Here is a 17,654-nt window from a genome sequence, read left to right as displayed (position 1 = left end):
ATGTTTTCATGTTATCTAATATGTGACAACAATATTCTTTTTTTTTACTAAATGCCGGTACAGGATTGGTTGATGCTTCTTTTCTTTTTCTTTTTTTAACAACAAACTACACTTCCTCTAAATATATTTAAAACTGATGCTTCTTTTCAAACTTGTATTTAATTTTAAGACCTTGAAATCGAAGACCACATTGTCTTAGTCTCTAATATTTAATTCTATAGTTGGTGTCATTTGTAGTTTTGTAATATTTAATATTTAATTTAATGTTTCAGCCAAATTTGCCAACTTTGAATACATTGAATTGACTATTATATTTTTTTTTCTTGAAGCATCTTCCTACCCATTTCCAATAATACTCGGCAATCATACAATGGGGGTAAAAATTTTCGAACTAGTAAAACTTGATTTGGAAATTTAAATAGTTGAAAGCTACTTATTTTCATAGAAAAAATATGTGTAGAGGTGGAAATTTCAACCGATTTCTAAAAATATACGTCTGTGTTTTCTAATTTAATGTGTTATATTTACTCTTCTTTTAGTATTTAAGTATACATTTTTTAATCATTTATAGCAGATGGGTTTTTTACAACTTTATTTTTCATGGCTCTTTTTTCGGTTGCGATACCATGATGAACCAAACTGGTACAGAACGAATATCCACGGTGTCGACTAGGAAATCACACTAGTTTAATTTAAACTACTAATATCATTTAAGTAATATTGGGCTTTAAAAAAAATAACCTGGTGTAACCCTAACTATTAGCCCATGAGTTGTAATCCCATGTCTAGAACTACATTACATGGGCCTAGTAAAAGCATGGCGATCTTGGCAAATTTTAGGACGTCTTTCATAAAATTAAAACCCGAAATCGATATGCATACACTTTTAACATTATTAAGTAATAAAATTCCATTAAAATAGCAAGTAATCTTACTTAAATTTCAAACTTTTTTATATCTACTTTTGGTTTGCCGGTTTTAAAAACCACATTTGCTAATTTGTCCATTTTTCATAAAAGGAAAAAGAAACTCCGCGTATGCATGTAAGATTTTAGCCATCAGATGTTAATAACATATGACAAACATGACTTTTGTTATTATAATATTTGAGTTAAAATCAGCATACTCAGATACTCAATGAAACTGTATATAAAAAAAAAAAACTGAACGATTTGACCATGGTAATCTAACGATGGACTAAAATTGATAGGTAGAAAACATAAAAACGATGGACTAAAATTGATAGGTAGAAAACATAAAAACATAGGCATGGACATTTTAAACTTGAGAACTGGTTAAAAATTATGTAAACTTAAGTATCAAGGGCCAGGTAAAATGGTTGAAATTAAGTTCGAAAAAAAAATTATATTATGTTAACAATATTTTTTTTATAATTAAGTATAATATATAATACATATCTAAAAAAACTAAATAATGTGAAAAAAAGGCGTTTACAAGGCGAACACAATACATCTTACTAAAAAAAATAAAAAGGAGACCTTTTGACTCATCCCCAACCCGCGGACTCACACTCAATGGCGGAAGTAGCCAATTAACTCAGAGGTATCCTAATTTTTTTTTTACCATGCAATCACACAATATAAAAAATGACAATAAATAGATAAAGTAAAACAAATATAAAAAAAACGACAATAAATAAATAAAGTAAACAAATAGCTAACTAATTGGGCCACAATTTCAATCATATTAATAATAATTTGGGCAAGTGGGCCACTCTTTCAATCGGACTCCTTTATTCTACAAGTTTTGGTTGGTTAGGTGTATCCTTGTATTATTTTAGGGGTATCCTTAGTATAAAACCGAAAAAAATACACTACGAATACGCACTTGTGCCGAAGCCCGTGCTACGGCTGCTAAAGCATTGGGTCCGCCCCTGCTCACACTAAATGTAAATCAGCACCTATTTCTTATCAGAAATTGTTATTAGCTACGTGATTTCATGCATCAATGATAAGAAAACTTTCAAAACGAATTCAACAGTTTCATACAGAACAAATACTCAAAAAAGATTATCCAGCATGTGAATTATAACTCTTGAGAATCAGTTGTTGGTAGGGAATCTTCCCAAACAACAGCTACCAATGAGACTTTATAACTCTTAAAGTGCTGTGGTCTTCTTGTTTTATACGACCACACAAGCTTAGTCTGACAAAATTAACAAAAACTGAAATCATTTTCACCCAGAAAACTAGAAAAGAATGATAAAAAAAAAAATTAAAGTATGTTTGATTCTTGTATTTATCGGTTATAATCAACCAAACTTCTGTGTTTACAAGTGTAAAGCTATGATTTGTCCAAGAAATGATACATAGTACTCAAAAGTAGTGTGTTTGAAAATAAACTTGAAAAGAATACATATTCTCTGCACTTGTAATGATGCCAATAAAAAATGTTCAAGAGTTGCTAGTGCACAGGGTTTTCTTAAATTATACAAAAACAATCAACAACTGCAATTCAGAAAACGTTATCTCAATGGAAAAATACAAGAAGTAGCTAGTGTAACATTGGGGTTAACTAACTTATAATATGCAAATAAAAAGATGGAAGAGCTTACTTGGTAACTCTCATTAGTGATATCCACATCTTTGTTAACCAAACCATTTGGTTGCTATATCATGATGATCACCAAACCCTGCTACAAAATGTAAACAGAGTTTTATACAAACTTGATAAAGATACAATGGTGTGTGTATATATGGATGCATATGTATTAATGTATCCCAATTGCTTCAGATAGTTTACGTTTAAAAAGCGATAAGAGTGAAATAGATACTGAAATTTTGGACCACTGTTTTACTAAAACTACAGACATCACAACAGTTGTGGATGGAATTAAACAATATACCATTTTGAAGACCAAAACAGGCTGCTGATTAAGGAACATTTACCCAACTTTAAAGGCTTTATCTCACAGAAGCATTTTATCAAACAGGTGGTGTGCGTATATCATCAACTAATCAGTTATTTACCTTGACTTTAGGATATACACTTGTGAAATAATCTCAGGTGGTGGAAGTTCATCAAAAAAGGTAGGAGAAGGTTACCTTGTGTAGAAATGAGAAATTGAATTGCAGATGTAAAGCGTTGTTGTCTTCTTTGTGATGTTAAGTTTATACGACCACACCAACTCAGTCCGACAAAGTTAACAAAAGCCGGTTTGAATTTGTGAATTTGAATTCAAACAATGATCTACTATATGCTATTTCACACAGATATAACAATAATTAACAGAACTAGATTAGAAATTTCTTGTCACAATATGAGGGTATTTTAATCGAAAATTTTAAACTGAGTTAACAATCGAGATAAAATAATCAATTAAAGGGCTTATGGACTTTTCTGTTGCTTTGGGCCCTCCATTCCACTTCACCAAGGACATTTGTTGATGCTCTGTTGACCACATTTTGGTACTTTAGTTACCATTCATCTACACATTTGATCATGTAACTCTACTCCTAAGTATACATTATTTCTATTAGTTTTCACCAATAAGATAGCCCGAGTTATCTCACACTAAGTCATTAGTGACCGCCGGAGTCTCTCACTCACGACTAAAAGAAACCTTTTGTCTATTGAAACCTCTTGCGACGTGCCAGTGGGTTAGCGGGTTTTCCCCGGAATTGGTGGTGGACTCCGGTTACTCTCGGAGTACTCCGTTTGTCCAGTGGGTGCCCCAAGAGTGCTCCGGATTGATTATGTTGGCCATTAAAAAAAATGGGTATTATTTTATTTAATTTCAAAATAGTATAACTGTAACCGGGTGATTATATAATCCAATCAAGCTTGTGATGGTTATGAGAGTTTAATCTAGTTTTAAGTTATTGTCTGGAATAATAAAACTTGGATACGATATTCCAAAATTTGTATATTCTTATTTTTTATTCGATTGGTACTTGATGTAGTTACATAATTAAGCAAGTTCTTTTGCTGTTGGTGACAATGTATCCATCGAATTATTTAGGTTAATTTTGGTATTTGTGTAGGGAAAAGAAATTTATTTATATTAAAAAAACTCACAGTTACATACAATCAACCATAACAAACAACTAAATTATTTAAAACTAGAGATAAGACTAAAGACTGTAACTTATTCACTAAATACATTATATGGTACGCTATCATTTTAAATCTAAACCAGTGCCACTTAGTTTCTCATCGATCAACTTATCTATTTTCTCTATCATTTCATCCGTGAAGTAATTCTTCCAGTCTCCATCTTTAGCTTTCCTGAAATAAATTCGGTTTTCGACTGGAGTACATGTTTCTGGACGATGCTTTCCACTTTTGTTCACCTCTAAGTTGCTCAGATTCTCAAAACTACACAACTTTACAATGTTTTGAATCACACCTGCTTGCTCTTCTTCAATCGAAAAAGGATGCCCAATGAACTCCGCAAGCCTCTTCACATTGGTTGTAGTGTCTCTTTTCATATCTTCGTACTTCAAGAAAAGAATTCTGTCAGGTCTTTCTTGGCTTGCTTTCCAGTATCCTAAGATATGATCCCAATACGGTCCACACCATGAAATGCCTTGACAGAACTCGTCAAACGCCATCTCAAACGGTGCATCTTCCACAGGTATGTTTAGCAATTTGCAAAGACAACAGTAGTAAGAAACTATGACATCTTTTATGTTCCGGTGTATATAAACAATCTTGCAGTTTGAAGCAATGATTGATTTCGGCAAATAAGCGTAAGGAAGGTGTGTGGACACTAGAGGAAATGATGAGTTCTTATGGTTTTCTTCAATTTGTTCAAGGTCTTTCTCAAGGTAAGGGACACATTCATGGGGCACGGTTGTGAGCAAAGGACTTGTGGATTCGTTAAACTTTTCTTGGGTTACTACCGCAAAAGCCAAGGCTTTTAGCCAAGTTGTGCCAGTTTTGGGGTGACTGCAGATGTATACATCACTTGGTTGAGCCTTGAAGCTTTGTTGAGCCAAAAGGGCTCCATCATGGAAATCTTCAATGTTCCAAAAGCCTTGATAATTGTACAACGTCAACATGCCTTTGGACCAGCTACAAGTGTGTTGAGCAACTGTTTGGAACGTCTTTTCCATGGCCAAAGGAAGTTCTTCTAGTTTAGGTGTAGAAAGTGTGTTTGCTGATGACTTCGGTTTACCGTTTATATATTCGATGTTATCCATAAACATTGCCTCACAAGGTTTGTTTGTTTTCATTAAAAAGGGTGTCAAACATGCATTGGTGTTTACAATTTACATAAAGAACCTGCAGGTGTTGGTAATTATCAGTTGTAGTTTGGCTTATTGATTCTTATCAAATACAATATATAAGGGAAAGAAAGGAAAGGAAATAGAGACAAAGTAAAAATATTTTGTGTTTTAGAGTTTTATTTAAAGAAGGAAAAAAAATATATGTCGCGTTCCCGAGTTTGATTTAAAGAAGAAAAAAAAAGAAAATGAAAGGAAAACTATGTTGAATTCTTTAGTTTTCTTTCCCTGCGATTTAGAACGAAATGGATGGAAAGACATCCTTTCTTTTCCTTTCCTTTCTTCCTTTTACTTTCTTTTCTTTTCCCTCGTTAAGTGAACTCGGAAACAAAGCGTATAGTTGGGAGACTCTAGCTAGTTCTCACTACAAGAAAAAACACCTATAGGGACGACACCTATAAGTATAACACAGGTCCTCTCTATAGATTATCCTATAGAGACGACATGTCGTTTCTATAGGGTTTTCATGCCTTTTAAGATAGGTTACCTTATAGGGACGCCATATCCTCTCTATAAGGTGAAAATAATTTTTTTTTTTTTGCTTTTTTTATTCTCTAGTTTGTTGAATTGGAAACATTAAAAAAACGTTTTATAACTTATAGAGATGACATGTTGTCTCTATAACTAAAAATATTTTTCATTTAATTTTATTCTATTAATGATTAATATGTATAAAAATTAAAAAAATAAAACAAATAAAGTTTAACTTATAGAAACGACACGTCGTCTCTAAAAAGTTTGACTAGTAAAAGATAATTTTAATTTAGACGGCAAAATTTCCCACCATTCCAAATTTGTTCTGGAAAAAAAGTATAACATATAGAGACGACATGTCGTCCCTATAAACCAAATTAAGTTTATTAATTTATTCTTGTTTTTTAACTAAAAATATATATTTAAACCTATAGAGACTACATATCGTCTCTAAAATGTTTGAAGTAATAATTTTAAAAATAAATAAACTAACCTATACAAAGGACATATCGTCTCTAAAATGTTTGAAAGGTAAAAAAAAATTCATTTAGGAGACAAAATTTCTCACCAATCCATAAAAGTTTGAAAAGAAAAAATATCTAACATATAGAAAGGACATGTCCTCCCTATATGTAAAAATAATTTTATTTTGTCTTTTAGTTTATGCTACTTAATGAGCTCCTTGAACCCTCACAAAGGTTATCTTATGCATCATACATGTATATTTAAAGATAATGGTACAGTAAAGGAAACCCGTTATGTTGGTCCTCAAAATCAAGGCATTATGATTATGAATTCTCTCCAACAACTTTGTACTATATACCTTACTTTAAAAAGTTTGGTGATTTCACTTTTTGCCCTATCAAGGTATAGTTATGGTCATGATGTGGGTTTTGTGGAACGCCCACAACGAAAAGATTTTCCAAGGCAAAGAGGCTCAAGTGGTAGAAGTAGTCGCTAAAGTTAAGTCCTTATCTTTTCTTTGGCTTCGGTCTAGGTCCAAGTTTAATAGTTTGGCTTGGAAAGATTGGAAGTTGTTCCCTTTGTATATGGTGTAATCGTTTGCTTCGGTCCTTGTTTTGAGGGCCGTTAGCGGTGTTTTATTGAAGTTCACTTTTCAAAAGAAAATTGATGCTCACTAGAATTATAATATTAGCCACTCATATTTAACTTTTGAATCAGGTTATGTATCAGGTTGATGCTCAGTAGAATAATAATGAAGAGCAAACCGTATAGTAACAGAACTGGTTCATATACGGCTACATCTCGGTTGTTGATTGCAACACCACTGCCTACTTACGTGCTACTCTATTGAGGCATTGGCTGACATGTGAGTTTGTATCTCCTTTTATATTAGAAATGACTAAATTAACTTGGAAGGTTATAATGTATCTTTGTAAATTGTTCAAATAGTGAATATGTAAACTTCCCAAATGATTTGTAGCACGTACAAGTGGTCTTTGTTTTTTCCAACTTTAATTCAAAAATAGAATGTTTTTTCCAACTTCCCAAAAATAGCCGATGTATGTTTTTTTAGATGTTGTATTGTGCGAATTATTTGGTTTCAATATCTAGATAATAGTTTTTTAATTTTTATTTTTTTAAAAGAAAAACGTATAGAGAAGACTTGTTGTTTATATAGGGCATAAATGCTTATTTTTTTTTATTTTTTAAAGAAAAATCTATAGAGACGAAATGTCGTCTTTGTAGGGCATAAATGTTTTTTTAAAGAAAAAACCATTAGAGACGACATGTTGTCTCTATATAAGAAAATGTTTTCTTTTATTTTTTAAAAGAAAACCTATAGAGACGACATATCGTCTCTATAGGGCCCAAACATTTTTTTTTAAAGAAAACTTATAGAGACAACATGTTGTTTCTAAAGAGTTTAAAAAATATTTTCATAAATGATTTTTTATTTAATAAATATTAATTCTATTTTTGAATTATTATTTTTTTCACAAACTTGTAGAGTCGACATGTCGTCTCAACAAGTTTTTCTATAGAGACGACACTTATAGGGATGACTTGTATGACCTATAGGGACGGAGCTGTAGAGACAATTTTATAGAAACAACATATCATCTCTATTGGTGAAAAAGACCTAGAGAGAGGACGTGTCCTCCCTATAGGCCTAAAAAAATGTTGTTCCTGTAAGGGTTTTTTCTTGTAGTATATTCTCATTCTTGTTTTTTTCGAAGATACGCCCTGTGTGCGGTGTGTGCTTATAATGTATACTAGTTTATAGTCTCGTGTATTACACGATCTGTATAATAAAAACTATTTGTTTGCATAGTAAATAAGACAGATAATCACACAAACTTGCAATCTTTTGCTTATAGTAATCAATACCCAACCTGCTTCTAAAGTGCTTAATCATCAATTTTTTAGAAATCTTTGTAATTATTTTTACGTCATGTAGTTAAACACTAAAAACATTTTTATAACCCATATGTTTATTTCCCTTATTATGTAATATAAATTAACCTATCATGTGTATAATTTAAAAAACTGTTAGGCTATAGTAATAAACTATTAAGCTATATTGATAAACGTAAAAAAATAATAAAAAGATAAAAATGTTAAATCACGTATTATGGTTAAATATTAAAAATATTTATAGTTATACATGGGTTTACATTTGATTATTCTCCATAGTAATTGCTCAAAGTTTGTTTCAAACATTTCAAAATCCGTAGATTTTGCATTTTTCGGTAATTTAACTCAAAAGTATCATTATTCTAACTCTTATAAATATAATAGACTTTAACTGTTTTTGGTAAGTTTTAACACAAAAGTATCATTAAAAATTAAAAATAAATTTGAAGTAGGAGCAGATATTAAGGTAACAATTTTAAAAGAAGCAATACCATTATTAATTATATGATATTAACATGATTTAAAAAATTTTAAAAATCAATTTTGATTAGAAACGATTTTTAGGAATGATACGATGTTGACACATGACTTCTTTAAAATCGTGTATTAGAAGTAAGATTTATTCTTCTCAAAGTATAGAAAAATTGACGTAAATTTTGTTACGGTATAATTTATATTATTTATTGTGTATTGATAAGATGTAAACAAATATGACAATTCCTAAAATTTTAACCATGTACTACTACCCTAAAAGTAGGCAAAATAGTATATAATAAAGTTATCTCCAAAAGAAATACAACACTTATATGATAGTAATAAGAACAAATGAAAATTAATCAATATCATGAACTATAATTTCGATAATAATAGAAAAGGATAAAAGACAAAGATAATTAATTTTTGAGAAATTTAAATTGAAGGAAGTGAGTTTGATTAAATTTTATTAATCTATTAAATAAAATATAAATAAAAAATAAGACATTGTAGGAGAGAATTACATGTAACATTAAATGGAGTGTTTTATTAATATTTAGATTAGATATAGATATGTGTGGGCCATCAGGGGCAAAAGTGAAATTGAACTAATTTTAATGTTATTTTACTAATTTCGTGAAAACAACGTTAAAAGCGGCGGACAACTAATCATGCATCATGTGGTGGCGATGATAGCCGAAAGACAAGGGGGTATACGTACAAATTAGCCTTTGTCCCGATTGTTGAGTGTTATGTGTCTTATGTGTCACACCCCAACCGATGGCGGAATCATCGGGGCGCGGCACTGAGCGAAACAGATTGTCCAGAAGTTTTCACAACAACTATTATATAAATTCAGTTTAAATGATACGTCCCATACCGTATCCCAAATAAATAAACAAGTTATCATAGAAATCAACTAGGCAAATAATTCCGTTCCGACAACTCAGATTCAATTATTAATACAGACAATTGTTTATTATTTCTAGACTCCCTAGCTCATCACCACGCGCCTAAGCATCCTAGCAACTTAAGCACCTGTCACATACGTTAAAATAAAGTCAATACATATAATGTAAAGGTGAGCATACAAGTTTGATAATAGCATATAGAGTTCGAACAGTTTACGCATAACCAGCACGTACACAGAGGGAAACGATGCATGTTAATTATCGACATGGGACCATCGATACCAACGACTGCCGGTTGACCGTCCGAGACGGTTCGCAATACATGATCACCACCGTAATCCATGCAAGTAATTGTCCTTAACAACCCCCGTGTGAACGGGTGCTGAGTCCAAACTATAGTACTATGTTGCTAAGGCAGGTAGATAGCACTCCACGTGTAAAAATAATAAACAAATTCATTTAGTCAAGTAGCACATGCAAATGGTTAGCGTTCAAATAGTTTGTGTTTGATTGTGATTTGATAGGTAACGTATGTAACACCCAAAAGTGCTAAAAGCAAAAAGGGATCGAGTATACTCACAATGATTGATTGTGGACTGAAGGGAGCGCTGAGAGTAAGATTAGCCTGAATAGTTCGATAGCATAACGATAAGTAACGCGGAAACGTAAACAAGTGTAGGTGGATCGAATGGACTGGTCGATCGAACAGCAGGTTCGATCGAACGGGCTGTTCGATCGGCTGGTAGGTCCGTGAACAGTCCTGTTCGATCGGCCGGTTGGCTCGATCGGCTGGGGCATTCGAGTGGATTGTTTCTTCCTCTGGTGTGTTTATGTTTGAGGATTTGAACTTTTGAAGTTTTCGTTGTAGTATATGAGAACACTTAAGTGTTCTTACCTTTCAAGTCGATCGATCGGCTAGCTCACTCGATCGGCTAGGAACTTCAGAATTAGTCCTCAACTGAATGTCACTCGATCGGACAGCATGTTCGATCGGGTGGCATTCCAAACTACGAACGAGTTGTAAAATCGATCAAGTGTTGAAGTATAGTATTTCATGATCCGAAGAGTAATGTTCACCAAACGCAGTTCGATCGAACATCTCTCCCTCAATACTATGCTTCATGAAATTTTAAAAGTGTGGGACCATGTGCTAGCCGATCGGCTGGACCGGTCGATGTATGTCCGATCGGCTGGGCTGTTCGAACAGCCTAGCCGTTCGGCCAGCAAGTCTGACCTGGTCGGCCTTTCGTCTAACACTTGGCTGTTTGATTATTTGTCATTCTTTCAAGGTATCTTGACAACGAGTTGAACTATGATAACTTCCGTTCCTACTTGTTTCTTTGGCTCAGACAGGAATCACCCAAGTCCGGCCGGTGAGCGGTTCGGAACGTTGGTTTAGAGTTTACCCATTGTCGGTGAACCTCGTAGATAGAACCCGAATCTTGAACCATCCAACCATTGGAATGATCGGTGGGTTGGCTCAGGCTCCGTTTCTACCGGTTTGAAGGCATTGAGTGTAAAAGAGTTGAAAGAAAGTTGGGATTCCTTCTTTCAATCCTTCACAACATGTGGATGTTTAGATCTTTGATAGATCTTAACTTGTTTATGTGGAAATCGGTTAGATCTAAGCTATTCATGGTTGAATGAGGCCAAAGTGTGATGTTCTTCAAGAACACCATGATGACATCACCCAAGAACACGTAGATCTTGGTGATTTCACGGTTAGAATCCAAGTTTTGAAAGATAGAAAGGTGTAGAATCAAGTAATGATAAAAAACGTACAAGAATTAGGGCGAAAACTTACCGGAGTTGAGAGGAATATGAGAAAAGGTGAAGAATAGGAGCTGGCCAGTCAGAACTTTCCAAAAGTGGAAATGAAGACAAGGACAACCCTATTTATAGGCTTCCAAAAGGGGAAAGTGGCAGCCAATCGGCCAGGAGTTCCGATCGAGTGGGCTGCTCGATCGGCTGGCAAGATGCTAGCCGATCGGCTGGCCTGTTCGATCAGGATGCCTCCTGTTCGATCCGCGACACACTTTGAGTATTTTGCGACGAATTTCGATGTTTCGATTCCGATGGACGATGATACGAATACGATAGAGTTCCTAGTCAAATTACTTTCAGTGATTGGGACTATATCTAACATACAATCATCTATAAGTCACGTTTCGATGTCGGTTTCGATTGAGTTCGATTGCTTTTCGAGTTTCGATTTGATTTTCGATTGATTTGCTTGAATACCACACCAAACATAAAGTAAACATGCACAAGTAACACATTAGGCACACACACACGTATAACAATACCACAATTCACATAATTTGAGTCTCGAGTTCGATGATTGTTAGATCGGTTTGATTGCTGATTAGTTAACTTTATCGCATCGTTATTTCCTATCATTCACAGTCGTAGATCGGTTTGCGTTAAAAACATTCGATTACTTCGATTCTTGTTGATTACAACACTTACTCCATATAATACAACTAAAACACAAAATAGACTATCTACAGTCAAGGAAAGTCAAAGTTGACTTGGACTTTGACTTTGACTTTGACATTCGAAAACACGGGGTGTTACATTATGTCCAAGGCTTGATACAAACCTACTATCGAGCCGGGGGTCTTACTGGAAGCAACCTCTGTATTCTTAAGGGGTAGAAGTAAGGTTGTCTACATACTATCCTAAGACCCTACGTTAGCTTTGTTATTGGTGGGATTTAGTAAGTATGATGATGATGATGTTCTTTTGATGAAGAAGGAATGGAGGCGGACATGGCAATAACAAATCTGGTTACGAAAAGTTTTGTTTATAGTGTTATAAACAAGTACGTATCGTTCTACATTACTTCTTATGGAGTATTATTGTGGATTGTGGGAACTTCAACTGCTAGGAAAAGCAAATGTGTGGAGATGGTATTTGATTTAAGATGGAAGGAGATGATCTATTGATTTTTTAAATTACTAGCTAATACCACATTACAAAAATACAAATCCCTCACTTACGTCTCAATTTGGCAAAGAAGCAGGTTATAAATCTTATGTTTCAAGCTACAGCTTGGCAAGTTTGGTTGATGAGGAATGATAAAGAATTCAATGGTGTAACGTGGTCGAGAAGTAAAGTGGTAGAAGAGATCAAATCGAATACGTACTTATTGATGAAGAGTCGGTTGAAACATAAGAACATAGTTTGGGATAGATGGGTGGACTTTAATATTAGAGATAATTTAACCATATAGCAATTCGGCATGCAGAATTTGTTGTTTGTGTTCTTTTTTTTTTCTACTTTTTTTTGTTTTTACCGCACATGCTGGTCCGTTCTATAATTATAGAATCTCAACGTTCAAAAATTGAATTGTCAATTTAATGTTAAGTTTATGTTAATTAGGACTAAACACTCTTTAATGGTTTTAAAAAAAAATAAGAATAATAATCTCAAAACTTGTTTGTAAGAAGATACAATTATCTTTTTGGTTTGTTTCAAGGAGTAAAATATTCTTATATAACCCATGGCATTATAGCCTAGTGGTATTTGGGGTGGGATAAGGCTTATGACCATTAGGTCATGGGTTCGATTCCCATAAAGGGGTTTTTCCCAGATTTATTGGGTTTACTCCTGAATTGGTGTTTAGGCATTATTGCCTAGTGGAGATGGATATGATCGGGTGGTTCTGCTGGTGGCACGATGATACTCCAGTGGTCCGTCAGTGATCCAAATTTGCCGTTCAAAAAAAAAAAATATTCTTATATAGTTCTTCGTGTATTGATTGAAGTATGTTACGATCGCGTTATGTTTAGTTAATCCAGTTTGTTTTCTGTTTGTTTTCGTTTGCATGTTGAGGGACCATTATGGCCTTCATGGTTAGTTTGGGGTTTGTTTTGTAAACTTGGTTATTTGTTTTTGATTTAAATGCATGCGTGATAAGGTTTCTGATTCATTCAGAAATCAAGTTTCCTAATTCCTCTCTCAATTAGCTTCTTACCTTATCAAGGGTATCAGAGCCACCGATTCCTCATCGGAGCTCTGCCGCCGCCGCCACCATGACCAACACGCGCAACAGTGAAATCGACAGTACTCTCAAGTCCCACGACAAGGCGATCACGGAGATCCGGGCCGCCTTATCCGCACTGATGAAGAGCCAAGAACAATCGTCAAAGCAACAGGAAGAGATCTTGAAGGTTGTTCGTGACAAATCCAACTCGTCGGACAGCTCGTTTGGATCGTCCGGTCCCGACGCCGACGCTAGGGGATCGAAACCGTTCCGGATCGGCAAAATTGAATTCCCCAAGTTCTCGGGGGAAGACGTGGAGGGGTGGGTTTATCGTTGCGAGCATTTTTTCGCAATGGATGAGACCGCAGACGACGCTAAGTTGAGATGTGCAGCGGTTCACTTGGAGGGGGACGCTTTGCAGTGGCACCGGGCTTATATGAAGACTAGAAACGCCACGGTGGCGGAAGTTCCCTGGCCGGAGTACGTCCGTTCGATCTCGGCTAGGTTTTCGGATGCCCTATTCGAAGATCCTCTCGAGGAGATGGCTTCACTTCAACAAACGGGTACGTTACAAGAGCTAAACAATGCTTTCGATGCACTTTTGAACAAGGTGTCACTAAGCGAGCCTCAAGCGGTTAGCCTCTACATCAAGGCCCTTAAACCGGATATTAAGGGTCCGGTCAAGATGTTCAAACCTAGAACATTGCATGAGGCCTACGGGTTGGCCAAGACACAAGCTTTGAACAATGATACGCTGGAAGAAAAATTCGCCAATGGGAAATGGAGTATGGGTTCCCAGAAAGCGAACAACACTAAAATTACCCCACCCTCCAATGCAGCCAAGTTGCCACTATTACCCACACCCAATCGACCCGTTACGACAGCCTCCAAACCGGGTTCTACGCAGCGCCGTTTGAGCAGCAAGGAGCTCGAACAAAAAAGGGCCAAAGGAGAGTGTTTTTGGTGTACGGAAAAATTCGTTCCGGGTCATAAATGTGCACGGACGAAGGGGCAGGTTTTTGTGATCGAGATGGAAGAGGAGGAGGAAACCGAGGCTGAGGTGGTACAAGATGAGGAGAAGGAGCACCATATTTCGATACATGCGCTCACCGGGATGCCATCTTATTCAACCATGCGAGTCCAAGGGTCAATGGGAAATCGTCAACTTCATATTCTCATTGATTCCGGGTCGACGCATAATTTTATCGACACCCGGGTGGCCAAAAAACTCCAGTGCGAGGTGCGAGACATACCTCCCATTCAAGTCGGGGTGGCGGACGGGAAGAAGTTAGAATGTAAGCAGTTTTGCCCGGAGTTTCAATGGGCGATGCAAGGTTATTGGTTTAAAACGGAGGTATTGCTTCTTACTCTTGAGAACTACGACATGATTTTGGGGGTACAGTGGCTTCTCCCATTGCAGGATATATTATGGAATTTCCAAAAGATGACTATGAGATTCGAATTGGAGGGTAAGTTGTACGAACTCAAGGGCCTGCAAAACAACAAATTTTTCGTGTGTTCCACAGAAAAGATCGAGGGAATGTTGTCTAAACAAGCGAAGGGCAGCCACCTGCAGTTGTTTGCATTACATATGGCCGAGTATGGGGCCGAGTCCTCCATGCAGTCTTCACGGGTTATACGAGACCCGACAGCCTCCAACGAAGAGCAGACGTGGAAGCGTCTCATCAGAGAATTCCCGGAAGTGTTCCAAACGCCGCAAGGGCTGCCACCACCGAGGCCGTTCGACCACCGTATTACCCTCCAACCCGGGACGACCCCGATCAGCCAACGGCCCTACCGTTACCCAGCGGTGCAAAAAGATGTAATCGAACGAACCACCCGCGAACTGCTGGAAACGGGGGTTATACAAAATAGCCACAGCTCCTTCGCAGCCCCCGTTGTGTTGGTCAAGAAGAAGGACGGACAGTGGCGCATGTGCATGGATTACCGCCGTCTCAATGAGGTAACCGTAAAAGATAAGTTCCCAATTCCGTTAATAGAAGAATTATTAGACGAGCTTGGGGGGGCTACCGTGTTTTCTAAGTTGGACTTACGTTCCGGGTACCACCAAGTTCGCATGGCTCCGGAAGATGTACACAAAACGGCATTTCGCACCCACGAGGGCCATTATGAGTTCCTCGTTATGCCGTTTGGATTAACGAACGCCCCGGCAACGTTCCAAGCCCTTATGAACCACGTCTTCCGTTCGATGTTACGAAAAGGGGTATTGGTTTTTTTTGACGACATCTTGGTTTACAGCCGTGATGAGCAACAACATGTACAACAGTTGAGACGGGTTTTGGCCATTATGAAAGAAAATAAGTTGTTCGCGAAGGAATCAAAGTGTGTTTTTGGGGGACGAGCCGTGGAGTACTTGGGACACATCATATCGGGTGACGGGGTGAAAACCGACCCAACCAAAATTGAAGCCATACAGCAGTGGCCCACACCGAGAACACTTAAACAACTACGAGGGTTTTTGGGGTTAGCGGGGTATTATAGGCGGTTTATTCGTTCGTTCGGTATGATCGCTAAACCTCTCACGAATCTGCTTAAAAAAGACGCCTTTAAATGGAACGACGAATCACAAGACGCCTTCGAACGACTCAAAACAGCCTTATCCTCGGCCCCTGTTTTAGCGCTCCCGGACCCGAAAAAACCCTTTGTCATCGAGACAGACGCATCGGCTGGGGGTATCGGGGCGGTTTTGATGCAAGACAACCACCCGATTTCTTTTTTGAGCCGAGCCTTATCTCCAAAGCAAAATGCCTTGTCAGTTTATGAAAAAGAATTATTAGCGATTATGGTGGCTGTGAAACAATGGCATTACTATCTCATCACAGGCCCTTTCGTCATCCGTACCGATCAGCGAAGCTTGAAGCATTTGTTGGCACAGAAAATCACTACACCGTTACAACACAAGTGGCTGGCCAAGTTAATGGGTTATGACTACAGCATCGAATACAAACAGGGACGTGAGAATGTAGCAGCGGATGCCCTTTCTCGGGTGCAAGGGGGGGTTTTGTTCGAGATGGCGGTGTCACAGTTAGAACCGTTGTTGCTAAAGAGAATAATAGAGAGCCAGCAAGGGGATGTGGAAGTGAAGGGAATAATACAAAAAATTGAAAACGGAGAAACGGTACCAAGGTTTCGCTGGAACGAAAGGTGGTTAACAAAGGGGGATCGAATGGTGGTAGGGGCCGATATACAATTACGAGAGGAGATAGTCAGGCTATGTCACGAGACCGCGATAGGAGGGCACTCCGGGTTACGGGCTACGACCCAACGGGTCAAGGGAATGTTTTTTTGGAAGGGTATATCCAAAGTGGTCCGACGGTTGTTGCGGGCATGCGATGTGTGTATGAGAGCGAAAAATGAGAACGTGGCGTATCCGGGTTTATTGCAGCCCCTCCCGATACCTAATGCGATTTTTGAAGATATATCAATGGATTTCATTGGGGGTCTACCGAAGGTTAAAGGAAAGGACACGATATTTGTGGTGGTCGATCGACTAACGAAGTATAGCCATTTTATGACGTTGTGTCACCCGTTTTCGGCTAAGGATGTAGCACAGGTATTTCTTGATAATGTATTTAAGCTACATGGGTGTCCTAAGTCCATCGTGTCGGATAGGGACCCAATATTCCTCAGTTCGTTTTGGACGGAATTTTTAAACTTGCAAGGGATAGAGGCCGGGTTGTCCACCGCGTACCACCCACAGTCGGATGGCCAAACAGAGGTAGTTAACCGATGTTTGGAAGGGTACTTAAGATGTATGGTGATGGAGAGACCACATACTTGGGTCAAATGGGTGTCTTTGGCGGAATGGTGGTACAACACCACATTCCACTCGTCCTTGGAAAGAACACCGTTTGAGGCCTTGTACGGGTACCGACCTCCGTTGCATATTCCGTATATTCCGAGGGACTCGAGGGATACGGAGGCGGATGAAGTCATGCAGGACCGAGAGAGTACCATAAAGGTGGTTAAACAAGCGTTACTCAAGGCGCAAAACCGTATGAAACAACAAGCAGATAAACATCGGTCGGAGCGGGTATTCGAGCCGGGGGTATGGGTATATCTCAAGTTACAACCGTACATGCAGAATTCACTCCGGGTTCATAAGCATTCCAAGCTGACACCTAAGTATTTCGGGCCGTTTATGGTGATTGAGAAGGT

At 37.3% G+C, this 17,654-nt stretch overlaps 1 protein-coding gene and 1 long non-coding RNA gene across 3 annotated transcripts; both read right to left on the bottom strand.

Moving 5' to 3' along the window:
- Positions 1 to 1,905: 1,905 nt before the first annotated feature.
- LOC110884666 lies at positions 1,906 to 3,537 on the bottom strand. 2 transcript variants are annotated; one of them, XR_002561417.2, is made up of 3 exons: positions 3,066 to 3,537; positions 2,576 to 2,656; positions 1,906 to 2,166 (listed from the first exon to the last, which is right to left on the bottom strand). It is a non-coding gene; the product is annotated as an uncharacterized LOC110884666 (long non-coding RNA). The 2 variants fall into 2 exon arrangements; XR_002561416.2 differs by having other exon boundaries at positions 1,907 to 2,166; positions 2,576 to 2,653; positions 3,066 to 3,532.
- Positions 3,538 to 4,019: 482 nt separating this feature from the next.
- On the bottom strand, positions 4,020 to 5,197 carry LOC110881406 (flavonol 3-sulfotransferase). Its single transcript, XM_022129676.2, has one exon. The coding sequence runs from the start codon at positions 5,169 to 5,171 to the stop codon at positions 4,140 to 4,142; it is 1,032 nt and encodes a 343-aa protein (XP_021985368.2). The 5' UTR covers positions 5,172 to 5,197; the 3' UTR covers positions 4,020 to 4,139.
- Positions 5,198 to 17,654: the final 12,457 nt, after the last annotated feature.

Source organism: Helianthus annuus, chromosome 10, assembly GCF_002127325.2.
Source record: "Helianthus annuus cultivar XRQ/B chromosome 10, HanXRQr2.0-SUNRISE, whole genome shotgun sequence".
Taxonomy (NCBI): domain Eukaryota; kingdom Viridiplantae; phylum Streptophyta; class Magnoliopsida; order Asterales; family Asteraceae; genus Helianthus; species Helianthus annuus.
Note: the sequence above shows the minus strand (reverse complement) of the source record. Positions and strands in the feature narration are given on the sequence as shown.